Source organism: Cebidichthys violaceus, unplaced genomic scaffold (genome assembly GCF_023349555.1).
Source record: "Cebidichthys violaceus isolate CVI_PGR_0920_01 unplaced genomic scaffold, fCebVio1.0.p SCAF_6, whole genome shotgun sequence".
Classification (NCBI taxonomy): domain Eukaryota; kingdom Metazoa; phylum Chordata; class Actinopteri; order Perciformes; family Stichaeidae; genus Cebidichthys; species Cebidichthys violaceus.
In genome coordinates this window covers 6,685,411-6,704,736 of record NW_027176816.1, presented here as the reverse complement: position 1 = coordinate 6,704,736, position 19,326 = coordinate 6,685,411, and the positions used below count along the sequence as shown (strand labels likewise).

The 19,326-nt window shown below is 40.9% G+C and overlaps 1 protein-coding gene across 1 annotated transcript; it reads right to left on the bottom strand.

Annotated features, from left to right (window-relative positions):
* Positions 1 to 360: 360 nt before the first annotated feature.
* avpr2aa (arginine vasopressin receptor 2a, duplicate a) lies at positions 361 to 16,593 on the bottom strand. The gene is made up of 7 exons (XM_068733211.1): positions 16,251 to 16,593; positions 15,135 to 15,206; positions 9,093 to 9,478; positions 5,028 to 5,273; positions 4,649 to 4,795; positions 3,105 to 3,678; positions 361 to 2,114 (listed from the first exon to the last, which is right to left on the bottom strand). Exons 3-7 carry the CDS (start codon positions 9,474 to 9,476, stop codon positions 1,912 to 1,914), a joined length of 1,554 nt encoding a protein of 517 aa, XP_068589312.1. The 5' UTR covers positions 9,477 to 9,478; positions 15,135 to 15,206; positions 16,251 to 16,593; the 3' UTR covers positions 361 to 1,911.
* Between the last annotated feature and the right edge of the window lie 2,733 nt (positions 16,594 to 19,326).

Here is a 19,326-nt window from a genome sequence, read left to right as displayed (position 1 = left end):
CTGGCTCAAAGTGAGTGAACGGCATTTAAAAAAACATATCACTGTTTACTGAAACATCTAATCGCACAAACAGTAAATTCTAATCTTTTTTTATACACACAGAAAGTTATCACATATTTGTACAGATATGTATGTACAGTAGCTTATATAATCATACTTAAGTCTGTCATGCAGTTCAGGGGCATAATACATTACTCTTTACGCATAAAAATGTAATATAAAAACTACATGAAAATAAGGCAGTACTAGGAAGTAATAATATATATATATATATATATATATATATATATATATATATATATATATATATATATATATATATATATATATATATATATATATATATATAGTTTTTTTCATTATACAACAATAAATACAAATATAAAAGAACACATGGCTCTTGGTGTGATATAACCAATGATCCTATCTAAGAATAACATTAGCTGACATCGCCATTCAGAGATTACTCCAGTGAGGGAGGCCCCTCTGAAAATGTCTACTGACATTACAGGCACTTGGTTTGACTGGAAGTATTTTCACTGTTTTTTTTCTTAAACTGACGTGCAGTAGTTTCTCTTTACACTTTACATGTCTGCTGAAGCTTTGTAATAACCTTTTTAAGACCTCAATTGATTCTACAGTCGAGCTTTAAAAAATCTTTGGTTTGACACCCCATTGTTTTCTACTAAACATATCAGACCGATACAATTGTATGATTCAACATTTATCTTACACAAAATGTGATAATATCTAATGTGCCTTATATTTTCAATAAATATATTTTACATTGTTCATCACTGTACATGGAATGCTGTTTGTTTCCTTCCTGTGTCTTCTTCATGTTCTTGTTTCATATATTCAGAAGAGCATGATGAGAAGGTCATTGTATGCACCTCATATGCTGTGTTTGTAACAAATACTATCACACAATTGGGTCCAGGTTGGTTGCAGAAACCTGGATTGTTCATTTGTATTCTTCTAGGCTTAATCGTTCTAATTGTATGTGAGCGCGTTTCTGTCTGCAATAATCCACAGTATTCCAGCTCCTTGTGGGGCAGCGTCTTGATTCATGAATGAATCTCCATGCAACAAAACACTCTACCTCCTTGGAACTGGATTCCTCCCGAGCAAATACATATTCAGCCTCAAGCATCCGCCTTTAATCCACTTTGTTTGATTCAACAAACTTTGTTCACATTATTAGATTTCTACTTCAGCCTCCAGACTGCTCCTGCAGCTGAAACATCCATGTTGTACCCTGTCTGTTCTCAGTCCAACAGCAGTCTCGCTCTTTCTCGCTGTCAATTTGCATGTCTCTCTCTCTCTCTCTCTCTCTCTCAATCTCTCTCTCTCTTTCTCTTTCTCTTTCCCTTGGCCTGCTGCTTTGTTTTCTCTACACCCATAGCTTTGTCTGCTGCTTTGTACATTAGGCGTGCTGTAAGGCTGTTAATGCAGTGAACCACCCTTTGCATTCCTGCTGCTCTGCTCTGTCTGAGCAGGGGGAGAGTTTTTCTCGTATAAATCAATGCACAGGGTCCCACTCAACTGCATCTGAGGTGAAAACCTCTTTACTTTCAAGGCCATTTTGCATTGCAGATGCTGTCATTGACAGCCACTGTATATTCTACAGTGCCCTCATAAAATGGTGTTGACATCCTCAATGACACCATTCCCCTCTGCTGGGGTGAAGTGAACCAGTGATTACAGATACAGGACTTGTTGACAGTACAGCTGTCCTTTGTTGTTGATAACATCTGGTAGAGGTCAGCGCGCTGTGTTGTCAGGCTGCGACGCTGTAGGTGGTGATGGAAGAGTTCTGTGCAATAGCGCGTCCTTCCATCGGGTCTGTGTGCACCCGTGCATTTATTTTCAAACATGTCTCTTTGTTTGTTTCTGTTTCATCAGTCCCTGTCAGTACAGACTGTCCTTGGTGGTGGAGGTGTGTGTGGTAGAGGAGTCGTCAGGCAGGGAGCCCCGGCGGCCAGGTCGTGACCCACACTGCAGCAGATTCTGCAGCTCTCTGGACACGCTGCTGGAGAAAGCTGTGTAGATCCACGGGTTGGTACATGAGTTCAGACTAGCCAGCAGCATCAGGATAGTGAAGGCCACTCTTGCTGAGGACACACACACAAGGCACACATGAGGCAAGTGTGCATGCAAATGCAGAGACAAGTACATATACAAATGCAGAGACAAGTACATATACAAATATGAAAATGTAAAATTTCACATATACAGCTGGGGACAGATGATCACATTGTTCTCTTTTTTCTTAACTATTCAGTTTGAATGTTAAAATTCTCATGATTATTTTCTTTAGGAATAGCTAGAAATATCCAAGAGAGACAATATTCTACATACTTCCTTTTTCACTTTTTATTTGGCCATTGTGCTTATTTCACAATTGACCAGGAAAAACTATTTTTTTGGAATACAAAGCTGACAACACACACTGTCATCAGCTGGATTATTGTTGATAGCATGTCAACATCTGGCCATGTTGCATAATCAGCATGACTGGCTTTTGTTGTTTGTCTTTAGCTTAAAATCAGAAGTCACACATCCAGTCCAAACTATCATCCACAACCTAAGGCTCCACTGGCCTTACTTGCTTCATCATCGGTTGCCAGTAAGCACATCAACAGATGCTGTTTGTGTGCCAAAATGTACAGAGGCCAGGGATGTCAACCAGGGGTTTCTGGTTGACCTTGTATTTGATTTGTTGTAACCACATCTGAGCTGGAGCTAGATGTCCTCGGAATAATGAGTATTTACTAGACACATTGAGATGGACAACAGCATCAGAGGTTGTTACCTGAAACAAGACCCAACCATTTAGCTTTTGTTTGTGGCTGCGTAAATTGCAAAACAGATAGGGTTTGCACATGTAGGGTAATTAATTGGATAAACTGGGCTGAAGAGGATCAATCCATCTGAGAAAAACAACTCTAATAACTGGTAATGGTTATAACCCAGGTGTCTATTTCTCATTGTTTTCTGAGGGCGAATTGCATACATAGGTGAATGTTGCAATTTTGATCCAGGACTCTGAAATCAGGCGGGTATCATGGATAAGCACTACCCGTAAAGCATGTGTGACTGACCTTGGTCTGGAGGGTTGGGGTCCCAGGCCGCCCAAAGCTGGACAATGAAGAAAGGCGACCAGCAGATAGTATAGACCAGCACAATCACCAGGGTCATTCTCACTGTCTTGGACATGGCTTTTGTGATGCTTGGAGGCGGAATGGGAGGAGTGGGAGGGCGGGTGTACTCAAGGGAGCAGCGGGGCGAGCCAGAGGCCATCTCGTAGGACGTGTAGGAGTCCTGGCAGTCTGAGCTGTTCACTATTTGCTGCTGCGTAGGCAATGCTGTTGTCGTCACATGTTCTCCACGGCAACTGTGATACTGGATAGCGGATGGTGCATTGTCGTAGCACTCTCCAACTTGGCTATTATGAGTGTTATTGTGAGGGTTGTTATTTACGGCCTTTAAGAGCTGTCCTCCTCTGCCATCCCTACCTCCTCCTCCGGACGCCCGTCTTCCCCTCTCCCTGGCTCGCTCGTCCTCCTTCTTAAAGCTGTGGAAGCGGAACAAGATCTCATTCTTCTTTATTTCAGCCATCACTATCCTTTCTGACTTAAGGTAGATGTTGTTGTGAATCTCTCGGAAGATTCTTATCTGAAAAGTAAGATTATTTTTAAGAATTAGCACAGTTTCATATGTGGGAAACAAGACAAACCATCACTCAAAAAACCCAAGGGCCTGAGGACTGAGTTGACTGGTACGTGCCAGATTCAGATGCTTTTCTTTGCTCTTTGCAGATAATCTTGTTTGTATTTTGGCTCTAACAGTGGCAAGAAATTTAAAGTGAAAGAGAGTGTGTGTGTTGGCTTTCACCATCAGCCATAAACTATTGTCAGACATATTTATGCAATACCGCTACTCTTCCACTCTTTTAACCAGAAAAGCTACCATCAAATTTTATTTGAACAAAACCATTCTTCACTCCATCCTGAGAAGCTAAAACAATAATTTTTAATAAAAAAATAATAAGTCATGTATACTTTACATTATAAGTTATTTTAAGGTATGTTGCTGCAAACTGTTGTTCTTCTGTCACTATGAGGGCACGATTTAGACACTGCAAACTTTCAGAATGACTTCCATCTGCAGATACTTCATCAAACTTTTGAAAAGGTGTCGAAATAGGCCTCTAAACTTGAAATCTGATAATGAAAAAAGGTCACGGATCTATGTTTGGCTGAGATCTGGTATATTCCACTTCTTGGCGGGAGGTTCTCAGAGTGGGCAGATTTTCTGAGCAGCCGTCTCAGCAGTGGTTCTGCAAGTGCTGTGTTAATTAGGGGAAATAGCAGGACCCTGGAAATATCTTTCCCTAAATAGAGCAGCAGGGCTGATGGGAGGCGGCCCAGAATGCCTACCCGCCATGGGATGCTACATAACACCAACCACAGTCCCCCACAGGGTTATCAAACAATGCCTGCCAAATGCACCATCCGTGAAAACAAGAGAGAATTTAATTCATGCCACACGGTTCATTATTGAATAATGTTCCATTCAACATTTAATCCTCGTCAATGGACTTCATGGGCGTTGCAGAAATGCAGAGATTAATAACCAGTATTACCTGACAGATGGTAATGATGAAGGCAGGTAGGACAAAGACAGCCAAGGTCATCCAGGTGACGTAGGCCTTCAGCCCCCACGGCTCAGTAAAGTGACCCCAGCATTCGAACACACCAGTAGTCACTTCTGAGCGAGAGAAGATGAACACCTGACAGACCAAACAAAAGGAGGGTGGTCAGCACACCCGCAGATATGACTGTCAGTTTCGGCTTCCATTAGCTGAACTGCAATGACCTCGCCTAGCTAAAAATAGACTAACATCTTGAGTTCTACTGTAGAGATCAGGGTGTGAACTCCCGCTAAGTTCTCATTTCCTATTTCACCATGTGTTGTTGTGTTTGTGTAATGTTTTGTTTGGATGTGTGTTCATCCCTCCCTACCTGTGGTATGCTGAGGACAAGTGCCAAGCCCCAGGCCACCATGACAGGGGTGTTCCAGCGGGACATTGCTCCACCACGGTAGGCCTGCAACGGGCAGCAGATGGCCTGGTGCCGGTCTACCGTCATAGCAACGATCATGTAGGGGGAAGCAAACATGCCCACAATCTGCAAGTACTTGATGGACCGGCACAGAAAGTCAGGCCCCTGAAACCTCTCTGTGATGTCCCATATTAGCTGTGGAAGAACCTGGACACAGATTTAAAAAAAGGGAACATTATAAAAGTAGCTCTTAGAATAGTGGAGTTTTTTTCTAGTTTTTTTCTGTTTGAAACAGGAGAAAAATGTACCTAAGGGTGTACCTATGGGTACACGTACACGGTGTCCTTATATTCTCTATACGGCTATGCACAAGAACAGACATACCCACATACACATACATTCTTCAGCCATAACAATTAAATAGTGCCCATAAATGCACTTTTTACTCCGGTTTGAGTAAGGTTTGGAGAAAACTACAATGTGTAGCGGTTTTAGGAACTGACTGAGTTCTTACTTTTATTTATTTTTTTTACAAAGAAACTATCTGTTTATGAGCCGTTTAAAAAAAAGAAAAAGATTTACATCTTCAGCAGGAACCACTGGGTTTGGGGCTAAAAGAGCAACATAGTTATGAGAGATGGACTCATTGTTGGATTTGTTAACAATAAGGAAGGTGGAAGTAACAAATAGCATTTACTCTCGTTACTGTAGCAAAGTTGTTTTTGTGTACTTGTACTTTTTTGAGTATTATTATATGTAATTTTACTTTGACTTAAGTATGTAGGCCTACTTCACACATGAAACAAGTGCTGGTGAGAACTGAGAATGGAACAGAAACGATCAGATCAAGAGAAGAAGCTGCAGCTGTGTCTGCGGTCGCAGGAGGGCAGAGCTCCATAGATACATCCCAAGTCTCTGAATTGTCATTTCCTCATTTCCTCTGTCCTCGCATGGTTTCCTTGCGTCTCTCCATGCAGCCCTGGTGGGAGGGACTAAGACGCAAGGAAAGGACGCAAGTGAGGGAAACGGGGAGGCAATTAAGAGACTTGGGATGTACCCTATGTCCCGAGAGGTGATACTCTGGAAATGACAGCCTACCAAATACATGTTTGCGTTCTCGGGCCGTAGAGTTCACGGGCCGTTCAGGGCCAGCACTTCAAGCACAATCAAACCACGGATCACATACGGGTTGTGACTTATGTTAGCATTATTATACTTTTGTATAATTATAAAAACGGGACAGAGTATCCGAATGGACTGGTTGTATTACGAGTTGAGAATGAACCAGCAGAGAAATTAAGCCTGGAGCAGATTGTGGAGGACTTCACGGTGCCATTCAGACAGGAAAGTACAGCAACACACCGCTGAACTCTCCAGGGCCCCGTTCCTCATACGTGGTTCAACTAAATCGATCAAATGTCCTATTAGCCAGCTTAAATTAACCCGATGATTTAAGTCAGGCTATCTCGGTTTCTCAAAGGCTGATTCGCGCTCAAACAATCTCGTTAATTCGAACCAGACTTCAGTTATCAGGATAATTGCGCGTGCACGTCCTACTTCAAAAGGGGGAAGCGTCGATCACCGAAACCATGATTTTCTAACAGTACAATGGCAAATAAACTCAAAGAAATAGCCTATTTTTTCTCCGCTGACGAGCAGGAGATGATCATGAACGTATATGAGGAATTCAAGACCATAACAGTGACGTGCGGTGAGGTTCGTGGCTGGTGAGGCAATCTGTAAGTCAGATTTACAAATATATGAACCCAATAGAGAAGCTTAACTCACCATTCAATTGGCAGCTTGCATATTGACTACTGGTTGTTTTTCATATCAGCATTATTTACACACACATGGGTAAAGTACATATTTGATTCCACCGGGAGCGTGTGCGCCACCGATCTGCCCCACCGGGAGCGTTTCAGAAGCGGAGCGCTCGCGAGCCGCGAAAATCGTGAGATTCCGCGATAATCTGTGTAACAACCACGGATGTATAAAGAGAACAACAAACACATAAAAGGTTACTTTACCTGTCCGACGTTGAATTGCTGTTGATTTGTTCATATTTCCATGTTTTTTGAGACATTTTTAAGCGTGGATATAGAATCTTACATGTTTGTGGTCAAAGCAAAATATAAGAAGAAGAAGAAGAAGAAGAGAAGTGTAGAAGAAGAGAAGTGTAGAAGAAGAGCAACGACAGAACAAGCATAAACCCGACCCGTGGGCTCTCGCACGCCCTCTTCTTTGAGGCAGAGTAGTGTTTGCCTCCCCTCTGTGCTTTTTCACTGCGGTTTCTGTCAGATCAGCAACACTAAATATGTTCTACACAGACGTGAAATACAGTACCTATTCTATGTAAAGAAGGACATATAATACAAGTGTCTACAAATATTACAGTGGTGACAAACAATGAGAAAGCAAAAGGCACACGCTCAACCCAGTTTGTGAGGGATTGCGTAATCTGAGGTGAGGCACAGCTCATCGCTGCCTCACCTCACGTGTCTCCTCTGTGTGAACAGGACATGCGCTAATTCAGCGATTTTGATTATAAAAAAAAAAAACGTCCCTGGACCATAATCATGGCAAAATCTAACACCGCCACTGCTGCGAGGGCTAGACAAGAAGCATGGCAAAATATCGCAGACAAGTTAAATGCGTAAGTGTTGGGAAAATGTATAGGCTAATTTTAAGTGCCTCATCACCTCAATCAATCAGATTATATTTCTTTAAATGTGCCTTCTGGCAGTAAGGTTAATGGAATGCATCATCAAATGAGATCTTGCTAGCGAAAATAATTATCTCAACTCTTTCAGAATAAGTAGATAAAAACAAGCCCAAAAACATTATTCAGAATCGTGAGTCAATACAATATGTGCCATGGTAATGTATTGAACACATTCATAAGTTTCTTAAGCGCCAAATAAACTTTACGAACAGCACGGCATGCAGCAGCTTTCCCGATGTTCTCCGCATCGCAGACGCTGTACAAAAATGTACCACTCGCAAAAAAGTGCAAGGCTATGCATACAGTCTGTGAGACGGTCAATGCTCGGCTGCGGCTTGTGGTGTTCGCAACGTATGGCTCGAGAAGGTCTTGTAAATAAATGATTCCTTTTCGGCAGAATCAATAGCGCTCGTATAGGAAGTCATCATGATGTGATAACGGATCTTGGCGATCTCGAAGAACTCTCTCCCTATAAAACGCTAATCCAACTAATATCGCTCCTTCATCAATGGGATCTCTGAGGAAGGGAGCTGCCATTTTTTTCCGGGGGAGTGGCAAGCTTATCCAGCTAACTTAAGTTAGCCTGCGCTGGAGCAGGTTCAAGTTTATGGATGTGTTGCTATGGTGATTTTGCCAAACTTGCTTCATGGAACCGAAAAGCCTGACTTATGTAATCTTATCCTGAAAATGATCTGGCAAACTCAGTTAGCCAGGTACGAGGAACGATGCCCAGGTGAGAACCAACAACCACTGTGTTGCCTAGCAACTTACAGTCAGTAGCGTTTACGTTTGTTGTGTTTGCAGCCGCTGTGGACATTATATTGTTTACATGTCCACGTTGTCTGCTTCGGTGATGTTTTATTCTACTGTTGATTCTAAAATAAGTTTCAGTCGTCCGCTGCTTGTTGTGCTTATTGTCGATATTTTTTGTTTAATAGTCTGAGTTTTGTCTCGTTTCTGGTTAAATCCTTTGCAGCTACACTGAGGAAGGCATAATTGATAATCATTTGTATGCACTGACAGCAGAGAGCCCCTCTGTATGTTTGGATATAATAGGGTTGTTGCTGATGTTGTCTCACTTAAGTTGACCAAGGGTGAAACCATAATACAGACAGGGGGCGGAGAATGCGTGAGTTAATTGTAATTTAAGGATTCATTTTGGGAGATCCTTTGTCATTGTTTAAATCACCAGAAGAGAGAAGTCATATTTTTACATTTTCTTTTATCTAAGTTTGTCTATTACTTTGCCCACTCTCATACTTAACATTCCTGTCATGGTCTCAAGTAACTCATGAACTGACCTGAAAGAGGGCCACCACCAGGTCAGCCACACACAGGTTGACCATGAACACGTGCATCGGCGCATTGTGCTTCCTCCTCCTCAGCAGCACCCACAGCACAAAGCTATTTCCCAGGGTGGTAAGAGCCAACACCACCCCGAGAATTGCAATCTCCGCCCGAGCTAGACCCAGGTCCCTGACCCTGGGCTGGGGCAAGGTGTGAGGTGGGGTGGTGGAACCATTCTCAGGGAAGATCCCAAAAACTGACCCCCCGCTGTGAGAACTGTTGAGGGAGTTCAGTTCAGAGACAAACGGAGACAAGGAAGAGAAGTTGTTCCTTCCAGTGGCGCCTAGAGAGGAGAGGGCTAACCCATCCCAGTCCGTTTCCACAGTGAAGCTTTCCATTCCTGAAAGACAGACGACAAAGGGTTAATGTGTGAACGCTAATACAATTTTTGGCTGATTTGTTTAAATGATGCCCTGTGCAAAATGGTCACCAGGACTCACACTGGTGCTTGGTCACAAGACTGTGTACGCACAAATTTTACCAGGCGCAGATTTCATTAAAAGACAAACAGTTTACTTGTTCGGTATTATCACCATATCAACGTCATGCCTTTACTCGTTATTAAATTTCCTCCGGTTGTCCTTAGATTTGTCAGCTGAGAAATCTTTCCTGATCATATCGCTGAGAATCCAAACCAAAAGACTGTCTCTTATTTAAGCTACTTGACTAATGACATGAGATTAAGGATTAATCACATTTTGGTGTACCCGTTACATTTTCACACTATAAATAGCTTTTGTTATGCAATTTTTTGAAATTTGACTGAAAGTAATGGAAGCCAGAGACTGTTGCAATCATGCTGCCATGTAAATATTGTTGTGTTTTAATAAGTCTTCAAAGCTGTCAGTTCTGTTTGACGCAACTCCAGAATGGTTTATTTTCTTTTATATATTTTCTCAAGGTTGATTGACAGCTTTCCCTTGTATCCCACCACTCTTATTCCTTCACCTCCACTCTCATAATCGCTCTCATCCCATGCTTACCCCCTTACATTCCTGCTTTCCCCTGTTTTTGTTCAACCCCCCCTCTCTTTCTCTTCTCTCATACATCCAGTCATTCCTTTCTCTTCCACTTCTCACACTCTCTCTTGATCTCAATAAACTTTACGTTTATTTTTCCTTGCTTATAAATAACTCAAAAGAACAGAAAGTTCATAGGAATGAGCTGACAATTTAAGAAACAGAGTCGTGGGATGCCGGGGGACGTCTTGGTCAAATAAATGACACGTAGAAGAAAGTCTGGGAGGAAAAATGAAGGAAGATGAAAGAAGAGTGATGAAGGCAGTGTGAAGAAAGGGCAGGAAATCAAAAACAGCGCAGAAAAGGTAAAAGAATAGAGTTGTGGAATGAGAACAAGAATATACGGAAAGAGAAGGTGGACACACGTGCTGTGTTACTTAACACAGTGTGTCGTTTGACACCATATTGATGTAATATTTTGACTAATGTGCAAGGAGCGGTTAGGTATACAAATGTTACACTTAATGGGTGCTTGGAAAGTTTCCACGTCTAAAAATAGGAGGAAAACTATATTTATAGTATTACGCAATTGAGTACCATTGACGATACGTTACAAGGTTGTTCTCACTACTCCTCTGAGACCTAATGGCCAATTTTTGAGTAATAGCATACTCACTGCTGGGTGCGAGAGATAACACAGCTGAACATATTGTCAAGCGTTACATGCTGGCTTTGCCAGAGGAATGTATTCAGATGAACGCATGATAAGCCAGGCCAGCTGGACCTGTCCACCCAGCATGAAGGTAGAGCCACGGGTGAAAAGAAGAGAATCTGAGCAGAACCATTTCTCTTAAGTCGGAGAAAGACCCTTCGGTTTTAAGTGACTCCCCGCTGCCCTAGCAGACGACCACACAAATATCATAAAAAGTTTAAATCTGCATTGGCTTGTTTACTTTTTAGTAGTCTGCTCAAATGTTGGCCCTGTCCAAAGGTCCTTTGGATCAAAGCTGGTAATATTCTTTCTTATTATCTGTTTATTATTTTTTGCTTTTCAAGTTTTTTTAATTACAGGGTTAGACAACGTGGCCTTTTTTCATCTAGGAATCTCCTGGCCTCTCTTTGTCAGGACCTGAGGAGCCTTGTGCCCCTCTCTGTAATTACAGCATAATTCATGAGAGGATTCTTTGTGCTGCTGCAGTCCTTTATACAAACTATACAATCTCATTATGTTACCTATATTTGCCAATTTGATAAATTTCTGATGTGAATACCTTTTTCAAGTATGCCTCTATGAAGATAAGGTGTAATGACTTAGGGAGGAGGTAGAAATAAAACCACACTATTATAGTGATGTTAAACTAATATCCCCAAATTGCGTTCTTCAAAATGAAGTGAAATGATTAATAACTGGTCGGAGGAGCCCTCTGTAATGGTGTCCGGACTTATATGGGGAAGTGTGTGAGGCAGATTGACAAAGCATTGTTGCAACACAACTCTAAGTGTTGTTATGATTCTGAATGAGCCTCTGAACACTGAACTCCTCAAGGACACAAAATATTTTCTTCAAATATGCTCATGTCTCATTTGCATTGCTTGTGCATCCAAGAAATCAAGACGGGTTGTCTTCAAATTGCTCAATGGCTCCACTACAGGAGACCCAGGCAAAGCTCAACATTACTGGCACTGATGTTTCCTGTCCTCAGAGGAAATTCCTTAAACTGAGGGTACAGAGAGAGGGTAAATGTTGTCTGTAGAACTGCGCTGGATGCAGTTTAAGTATTCCTTTACATACCCTGTCTCTGAAAATGGATTCTGCTTTGCTCTCTCTTTAATAAAAAAGAGCACAGCTTCCCTATCTGTCTGATTGAGTTACTGTAAAACTCAAATTATTCCATCTCTCCATGTTGGATGGACTGTAGACACTGCTTTTAGTAGTTAGTGCAGTACAGTAGCTTCCTCTCGTTACTTTAAGGATTTCATTTTGATTAATGGTGGAGTTGATTCCTCTCTTGCTTTTCTCTGCAGAGGAAAACCGGTGTTAAACCATTCATTTTCATGTCCTCTCCATCCTACACCGCTTTCCCACACACAGGACTAGTGCCTCAGGGATGACAGAAACAGGTAATTAAAGTGCGCAAGAAAATGTTATACCGAGCATTAACATCTTTCAACATCTCAGTCCTCTTTTCTCGCTGTTCACACATGTTTTGGTCATTCCCTTTGACAAACTACGTCATGTTCCAGCTATGCCCAGATGCAAGCACTATCTGTTTGTGTCAAAGTTCCCTCAAACCATACTTAAGTATGTGGAGTACCAAATGTCTTCAAGAGACACGTTTTAATAACTACATGTTTGCATCTTATTCATGTGTGTAGTTGCCATTTTTATAGATTATTTACAAAAGCAGGCTATGCTAATAAAGAGCATTTGATTTTTTCCTTTCCATTTTTTTTACAGATCCACATCACTGTTTTTCATTAATTTCTGTATGACATGTAAATTAATCAGCAGGCTTGAAACATAGGTATATGGCAAATTCTGTCACAGTGAAAATCAGGTCTACAATGTAATATCTGTCAAGGTTGCATTATTGTTGCATGATAATGCCATTTAAGCACAGATTGAGTTGAAGTCTGCACTAGGGATTACTAATATTGTGTGAAAATGAATGGATACAATGGATGTCTGAAATGGTACACAAAATAGGCTACATGCAAATAACACAGAAGCAAGGCAGTTCAGATGTAAAGTATAAGGGATGTGATGCAAATCCACTGCTTTGGTCCTTTTAAGTTAACTTATTTGGTCAAATAAGAAGCAACTTTTTAACAAGAAATATGAATTTGAATAAAAATAGAAAACATGAGGTTGACTGAATGTCCCAGCCGTACTTCCTAAGTGTCTTTAGTTCTGTCATGACATCTCTTGCTTGGCAGAGAAACGCATACCTCTCATTCTTTTTTGCACTTGTTTGCATTTCAAGACATGGCTGATCAGTTACTAACATGAAATGATGGTGGCAACAATGGCAGACAAACAAGTGCTTAAACCCTGGGTGCAATAATGCAAACATAAATGAAAGTTCCATCCCTTCCTTGTTTGTCTTGTGCGTGCATGTCCGTCCCTTGATTAGTTCCCTTTGACCAGGTTTAACCCGATCTGATAAATGAGGACCTCTCAGTCCTCATTAGCAGCCCAGTGTACACTCACACAAGCTGTCGCTAATTTCCCCCTCTAATTTGCTCTTCTTCCTCTTTTCTAATTCCTCCCCACACCTGTTTCTCATATTCACATTTACCCACCCACTTAATTTTCTCTCCTTCTGTCTAAAACAATCAACCATTTCATGTCATTAAGGATCAAAATTGTTTCTGATATGCTAATTGTTTCTGTTGGATTTTCATTATCATCCTCATTAATAGACATTGGCATCAGGAAACAGGATTTAAATAACCAGGTCCAATCTGTGAATAAACAGACAGAAAATAAATTATATGAATCAAACTTTAGACTGCACCATGTGATATCCTTATGCGTTGGTATTCTTTTCTGCTTTTATTGGTGTGGCCGGAGACTTTATTTACATACCGATCAATAGATTCGTACACAACAAAGGTCTCGGTGAGTCATGTGGTGCCACACACGGCTGTGCAGCACTTCATCTGCATGATAAGGCAGCTCTGACCACGCTTTCTTCTTCAAGCCCCACATATCACTAAATTAGATTCCCATTGGCGCTCTCACATGCAGCATATATTCCCTTCTGAATGAATCAATTCAATGACAGGTGAATACTCTGTATATACTTATGCATTTCGATTTGTGGAGGCACCTGCTGCACTTATTAATTCACAGCTCTGGATCCATGATTTATTCCTCTCTTTCAGAGGGTTTCACTCAGGTTCTAGCCTCCTGGCTGCAGCCCATGTGAGCAATAACAGTAAACACTTGTTCTTTCACTGTCTTGTACAAACAAGCCATTAAATGTTAATCACGGGGAGCCACACCTCATTGCACATGCTGATACACTCATTACCTGTCCACATTTCAGCTGTCAGTTTTGCATTCACAAACATCGGCATGAGTTTATTTCCACAATACACCAGCCGGTGGACAGACCTCCTCTCGGTCTGGTGTTGCAGAAGGCACAAGTCCCGTTATCAGCACTGATAAAGCCTGTTCATAAGACCACTGATTGTTGTTTTTGTTATGTATCATTAACCAGCATACTGGCAACACAAATGTGACCCAAACAAAAAGAAAACCTTTTTCACATCACACAACTGGTTTAAAATTGAGAGTGTTCTCCAAGAAGAATGGAAACTGTGCCGCGGTGTTACAACATCAGTTAAAACAGGCCTGAATTTTTTGTAGCTGATATGGTTAGATTCGGCCATGTGATGAAATGATTCCCCATTAGAGACCAAACTAAATTGACTGTGAAAATAACTGAAACAATAATAATGATGATGATTTTTCCGGATGGGGGCTACAATCAAGGAAGTAATTTTGTGGATATTATGGACTGTGCCAAACAAAAAAAGAAAGAAAGTGTATGGAAAAACAATTTTTTAAGCAATTTGGTTGATACAAACACTTCCTGCTCTGAATCACAGAGCAATATTGTTCCAAACAGTGATTCTTAGAGAGAAACGGTGCAAATCTAGAGAGATTTATTTTATTGTTTAATTGCTATTACACTAGTGGAAACTGGCAAGACAAACTTCTGTGATGGTGGAGATACTGGGCTTTCACTTAGAATTAAAACTAAAGAGACATTTTAATTTTCATCTAAGTAATGAGTTGTTATGTATACAAATCAAGTCAGGCCATAAATAAATTGACTTTGAAGGTACACCCTTGTGTGCACCATAAACACACAGTTGGTCTGGGGCCACAAATCTCCTTTTAATCATCCAAAGACCTTTGATCCTAAAATACGGGCAGGACACACAAACGCACGATGAAAAGGCACAAGCACATAAAAGAAGAGCACCCCAGGTGACTAGATGCTGTATGCCTCTGTCGCCTCTCACCTTGTTGTCAGTGCATGGTAAGCCTTCTCACGCGTGTCCTTTTCTCTTGGTGTGTTTCGCTCGTCTCGATGTCTGTGGGGACAAAGCGTTAAGAGTCGTCGCCATTACAGTCCATTAACATTACATGACAGAGCAGATCACATGAACAACCTGGTGATTCCCTTGAGCTTTTTTTAATCCATGGAAAAACTTAGAGGACCACAAGCATTTTCAATTAGGCTGTGCCATAAAATATTTCCAGTCAAGTACATCTGTCTGTGCCAGACATACTGTGTATGTTACCATACTAATACTGATACCATGGCATGATAAATACAACGGCTACTGTGAGTTACATTACTTCATTAAAAGCTTTATTAAAAATGTATCACTTTTGTTGTCAAATCAACTTAATGTAAGTTTCAATCGTTTGAAAAAAACAGATGATTACACACAAAAAATGTGTATGTAAAAATCAAGTGTATATATATATATATGTATGTGTGTGTGTGTGTGTGTGTGTGTGTGTGTGTATATATATATATATATATATATATATATATATATATATATATATGCTATAATTGTTAATGCAAATGTTTCCTAATGTATTATCAATACATTAATTCACTTTCCAAAACAGGTGTACTGATATGGCACTATGTCTGAAAATAAGATTTGTTTTGTGTTCCTCTTTTAAATCTAATGAACATTAAATTACACAGATTTCCTTCTATTTTTAAAAGAAAAAAACAAGACATAGAACTGTTATGTTAACAGTTCAAATGTTACACTAATCAGAAGAATAATGATACTGAAGATGACAGCATGACAAATGAGTGAAAATAATAGTCAAAACTATTTATAAAATACTGAATACAGAGCTGTCACGAGTCTCAAGCGGACTTGAAATGCTGTAGATGACCTAGATTAATCGGTAAACAAATCCATTCACTTACAATGTGACCAAGTTTAAGTGTCTACAGATCCATGGGCTGTTAATTGTTTTCAATGACAAGAGGACAATTTTTGGATGATTTTAATTTGAAGTATGTGTATTCATTTAAGTATAAATGTCACTATCAGCTCTAGTATTCAAATCAAACAATCGCCACAGAGAAAAATAAATGCACTCACTTATGATCCACTTGAGTGGTGCAGCTGGGTGACACAACACATTCAGAATTTCACCCAAAACATTCACATTGTCAGCGCTGTCAATCCAAGTCCCTCCGCTCAGCGTGATATCAGCTGGCTCCTGAATGAATGTGTCTTCATCAAAGCCAGGTAGTTTTTTTTTATTTTCGGTTAGTGGGACAAACACGTTCTTCAAGCTCTGTGCAAGTCCTTTGTGTGCCTCCTGACTGTATTGTCCTTGCTTAGTCTGAGTTCACAGGTGTATGTCAGAGTAATCCATTTGATAGCCATGCGTGTCCTAGGTCCTTGCGCGTCACGTTATGCTCTTGCAATGTGCTGTGCCTCCAGCACCACCAGCAGAAATGAATCTGAGCTCAGTCTGCTCCTACCTCTCCCTCCCTCCCTCCCTCCCTCGCTATCCCCTCCTCCTGGGTCAACCAGCCTGTCCTCTAGGACTGAGGGTGGAGCCAGGGGTGGAGAGAGGCTGTTATACATACCTATGAAGTGTATCAGAGAGAGGGAGGTGGACAGTGTGACAGAGTACTGGGTTTATTTGCATGTGCACATATCTGTTTGTGCATTTGCATATATATGTGTCCAAGCTTGTTTTGAAGTTTGTGTGTGTGTGACAGAGAAGCTCCTCCCCTTATAGTAATAATTTATGCCTGATGTGAGTCATTGATACACACCACTCTTGTTTTTATGCAAAACTCTCCCGTTTTGTCCTCTGTTACCTTCCATCTCCTTTGTTGTTGGTGGACTATAGGCCAGTGCACTTCCACCTATCCAGGAATGCCGATTGGCTGAGTCAGCTGGCCAGCAGTAGGTCACACCCTTAGTATACACACAGAGCAGTAAAGGTTAGTGCAAAGAATGAAAAATGTTCTTTAATTAGAATGTCAAAGCTCTCTCTCACACACATGCACATGTGATGGTAGGGAAATAAAGTTGGCATGCACACATGTACACAGCGTGTGACTTCATCAATTCATGTATACACATGCACTACTCTTATGCACACACACAAAAACCCAACCAAACAGGCAAATATTGCCAATTGACGCACATTTATTTTGACAAGTAAATTGCACCCTCCTCCTACTCCTAGGAAACTGCACTTCATTGACATTTTACAAGTATTATATCATTCCCATTCAGTGGCCCCCAGCAGCAGCAGCAGCAGCAGCATACACACAGACAGCATGCTATACCCATCAGGCAATCTTGGTCTGTCTAGCCCAAAGCCAATGATTGTCCCATGATGTCAGAAAACCTGGCGGTCTTCCTCAGTGCTGCCAGGTTCACATCAGATGTCTACCTCAGTCGACCCATGGTGCCCTGCCGCTGAGGAGGCGGGGCTGTAAGCTCCCTGAGAATCACTCTAATATGATTATCCGGGCTCCTCTGGTCTTAGAGGACGTTTTGTCACAAAGCAGTAAAGCAGCAAAATTACTTCACAATCCACTTAGTTCACATCACAACTGACAAGCAAGAGAAGAGGGAGCGGCAACAAAGAGAAAATGCATTCATTAGCTGGACAATAAAATCACGTTGAATGTGTGACAGAGAGATAATTAACAGTTTTAAGGTTATGAAAATACAAACTTGTAGAGAACCTGTATGAGTATTTTATCTGGGAACACATCAGCCCACAATACATTACTATTACCTGTCATCAGGTAGAGCATCTCTTGCACATCATATTCAGGCACCAAGCGGTGCTAAAGTTTAAAAGGAATGTTGAGACCTTTAAATATCTCAATCTATGACAACCTTTTCCTCAGAGATTTGGCTTGACATTCTCCCACATGTTGAGGCTTATTTCCAGCTCCTAGTATTATGCCAGGAATAAAAAAAATGACAGCTGTTTTCCTCTGAGAGTGGGTGTCTTCTTCAACGACCTTTCATTGACTCTTTTCAGGGAACTCTTTATCCAATCAGAGGTGTTGACAATCGTATAAAACAAATCTTGCATTTTAGGTTATAAAAATCAGCCGTGTTGTCAATCAGGAGCTGTCCTCTGCCTGGACAAGAGAAAAATGGAGACAGTCCTGGAATACACTGAAACAAATCCCAAAACAGTCACTCAATCAAGTTCACTTTTCAGTCCAAGTCCGACTCTATCAGAAATCCCAAACATGGCTACCATCAGCCTCAACACAGATATATGAGGCTTAACTAAATGTTCACTCAGAGGGACAAAAAGTCAGACAGAGCCATTTGTCTTCCTGTAGTATGGCCAAAATTATGTCTTCAGGCCAAAAAGTGCACAGAGCACAGAACACCTGGTCTTATAAAGCTGGCAATAAACAGTTAAGAAACATCTGAGGGAATCATTAACTGTCAGTCGACCCAATGAATAACAGAGGCAGAAGAAAGATTTGGGATTCACCTTGCGTGTATCCATAACCAGGAAAATCTACTGTGGGAGATTACTTTGCCAATAAAGTGCAGTTTTATTTCTATCAAAGGCCCTATTACGATCATTATTCTTCAAGCTCTTTTCCTTAAGATGCTACAATCGTGAATCACCTTATTAACAATACACATTCCACCTTTATTTTGGGCATTAAAGTAAATGCTCTTATACCGAACTTTATTTGAAGTTTTTATTATTCTACCCATCCTTCTTCTCAGCCTCCAGCACAGTGCAATGAAAGTGAAAGGAATTTTGACTGTGGTCTTCAAGAAACTAGATTTCTACTGAAAATGATTCCCAGTGTGTTGTGACACATTGCTGTTGATTTTTATAAAATCAAAGTTCCAATGCTGTGGGTGTCACAAACAAGCTCCATTATATTGATGGGGCAGCCGAAATCTCATTTTTTATAATCTAGGTGAACCGTACATTGTTTGAACCCGGCCTGCATGAATGTTGTAGGCTAATATAACGGGGTAATGTCCCGATAGAGGAAATCCACAGATTTTACACAACAAAGTCTGTTTACTTAGGGAGTTCTGCTGCATTTGACAGAAAAATAAAGCCCTTTTTATTAGCTAATCAAATGTTTTGCATGTCGCTAAACTACATTTTATAAACTAACTAGAGTGGCTAGATTGATAATGTGAAGACATT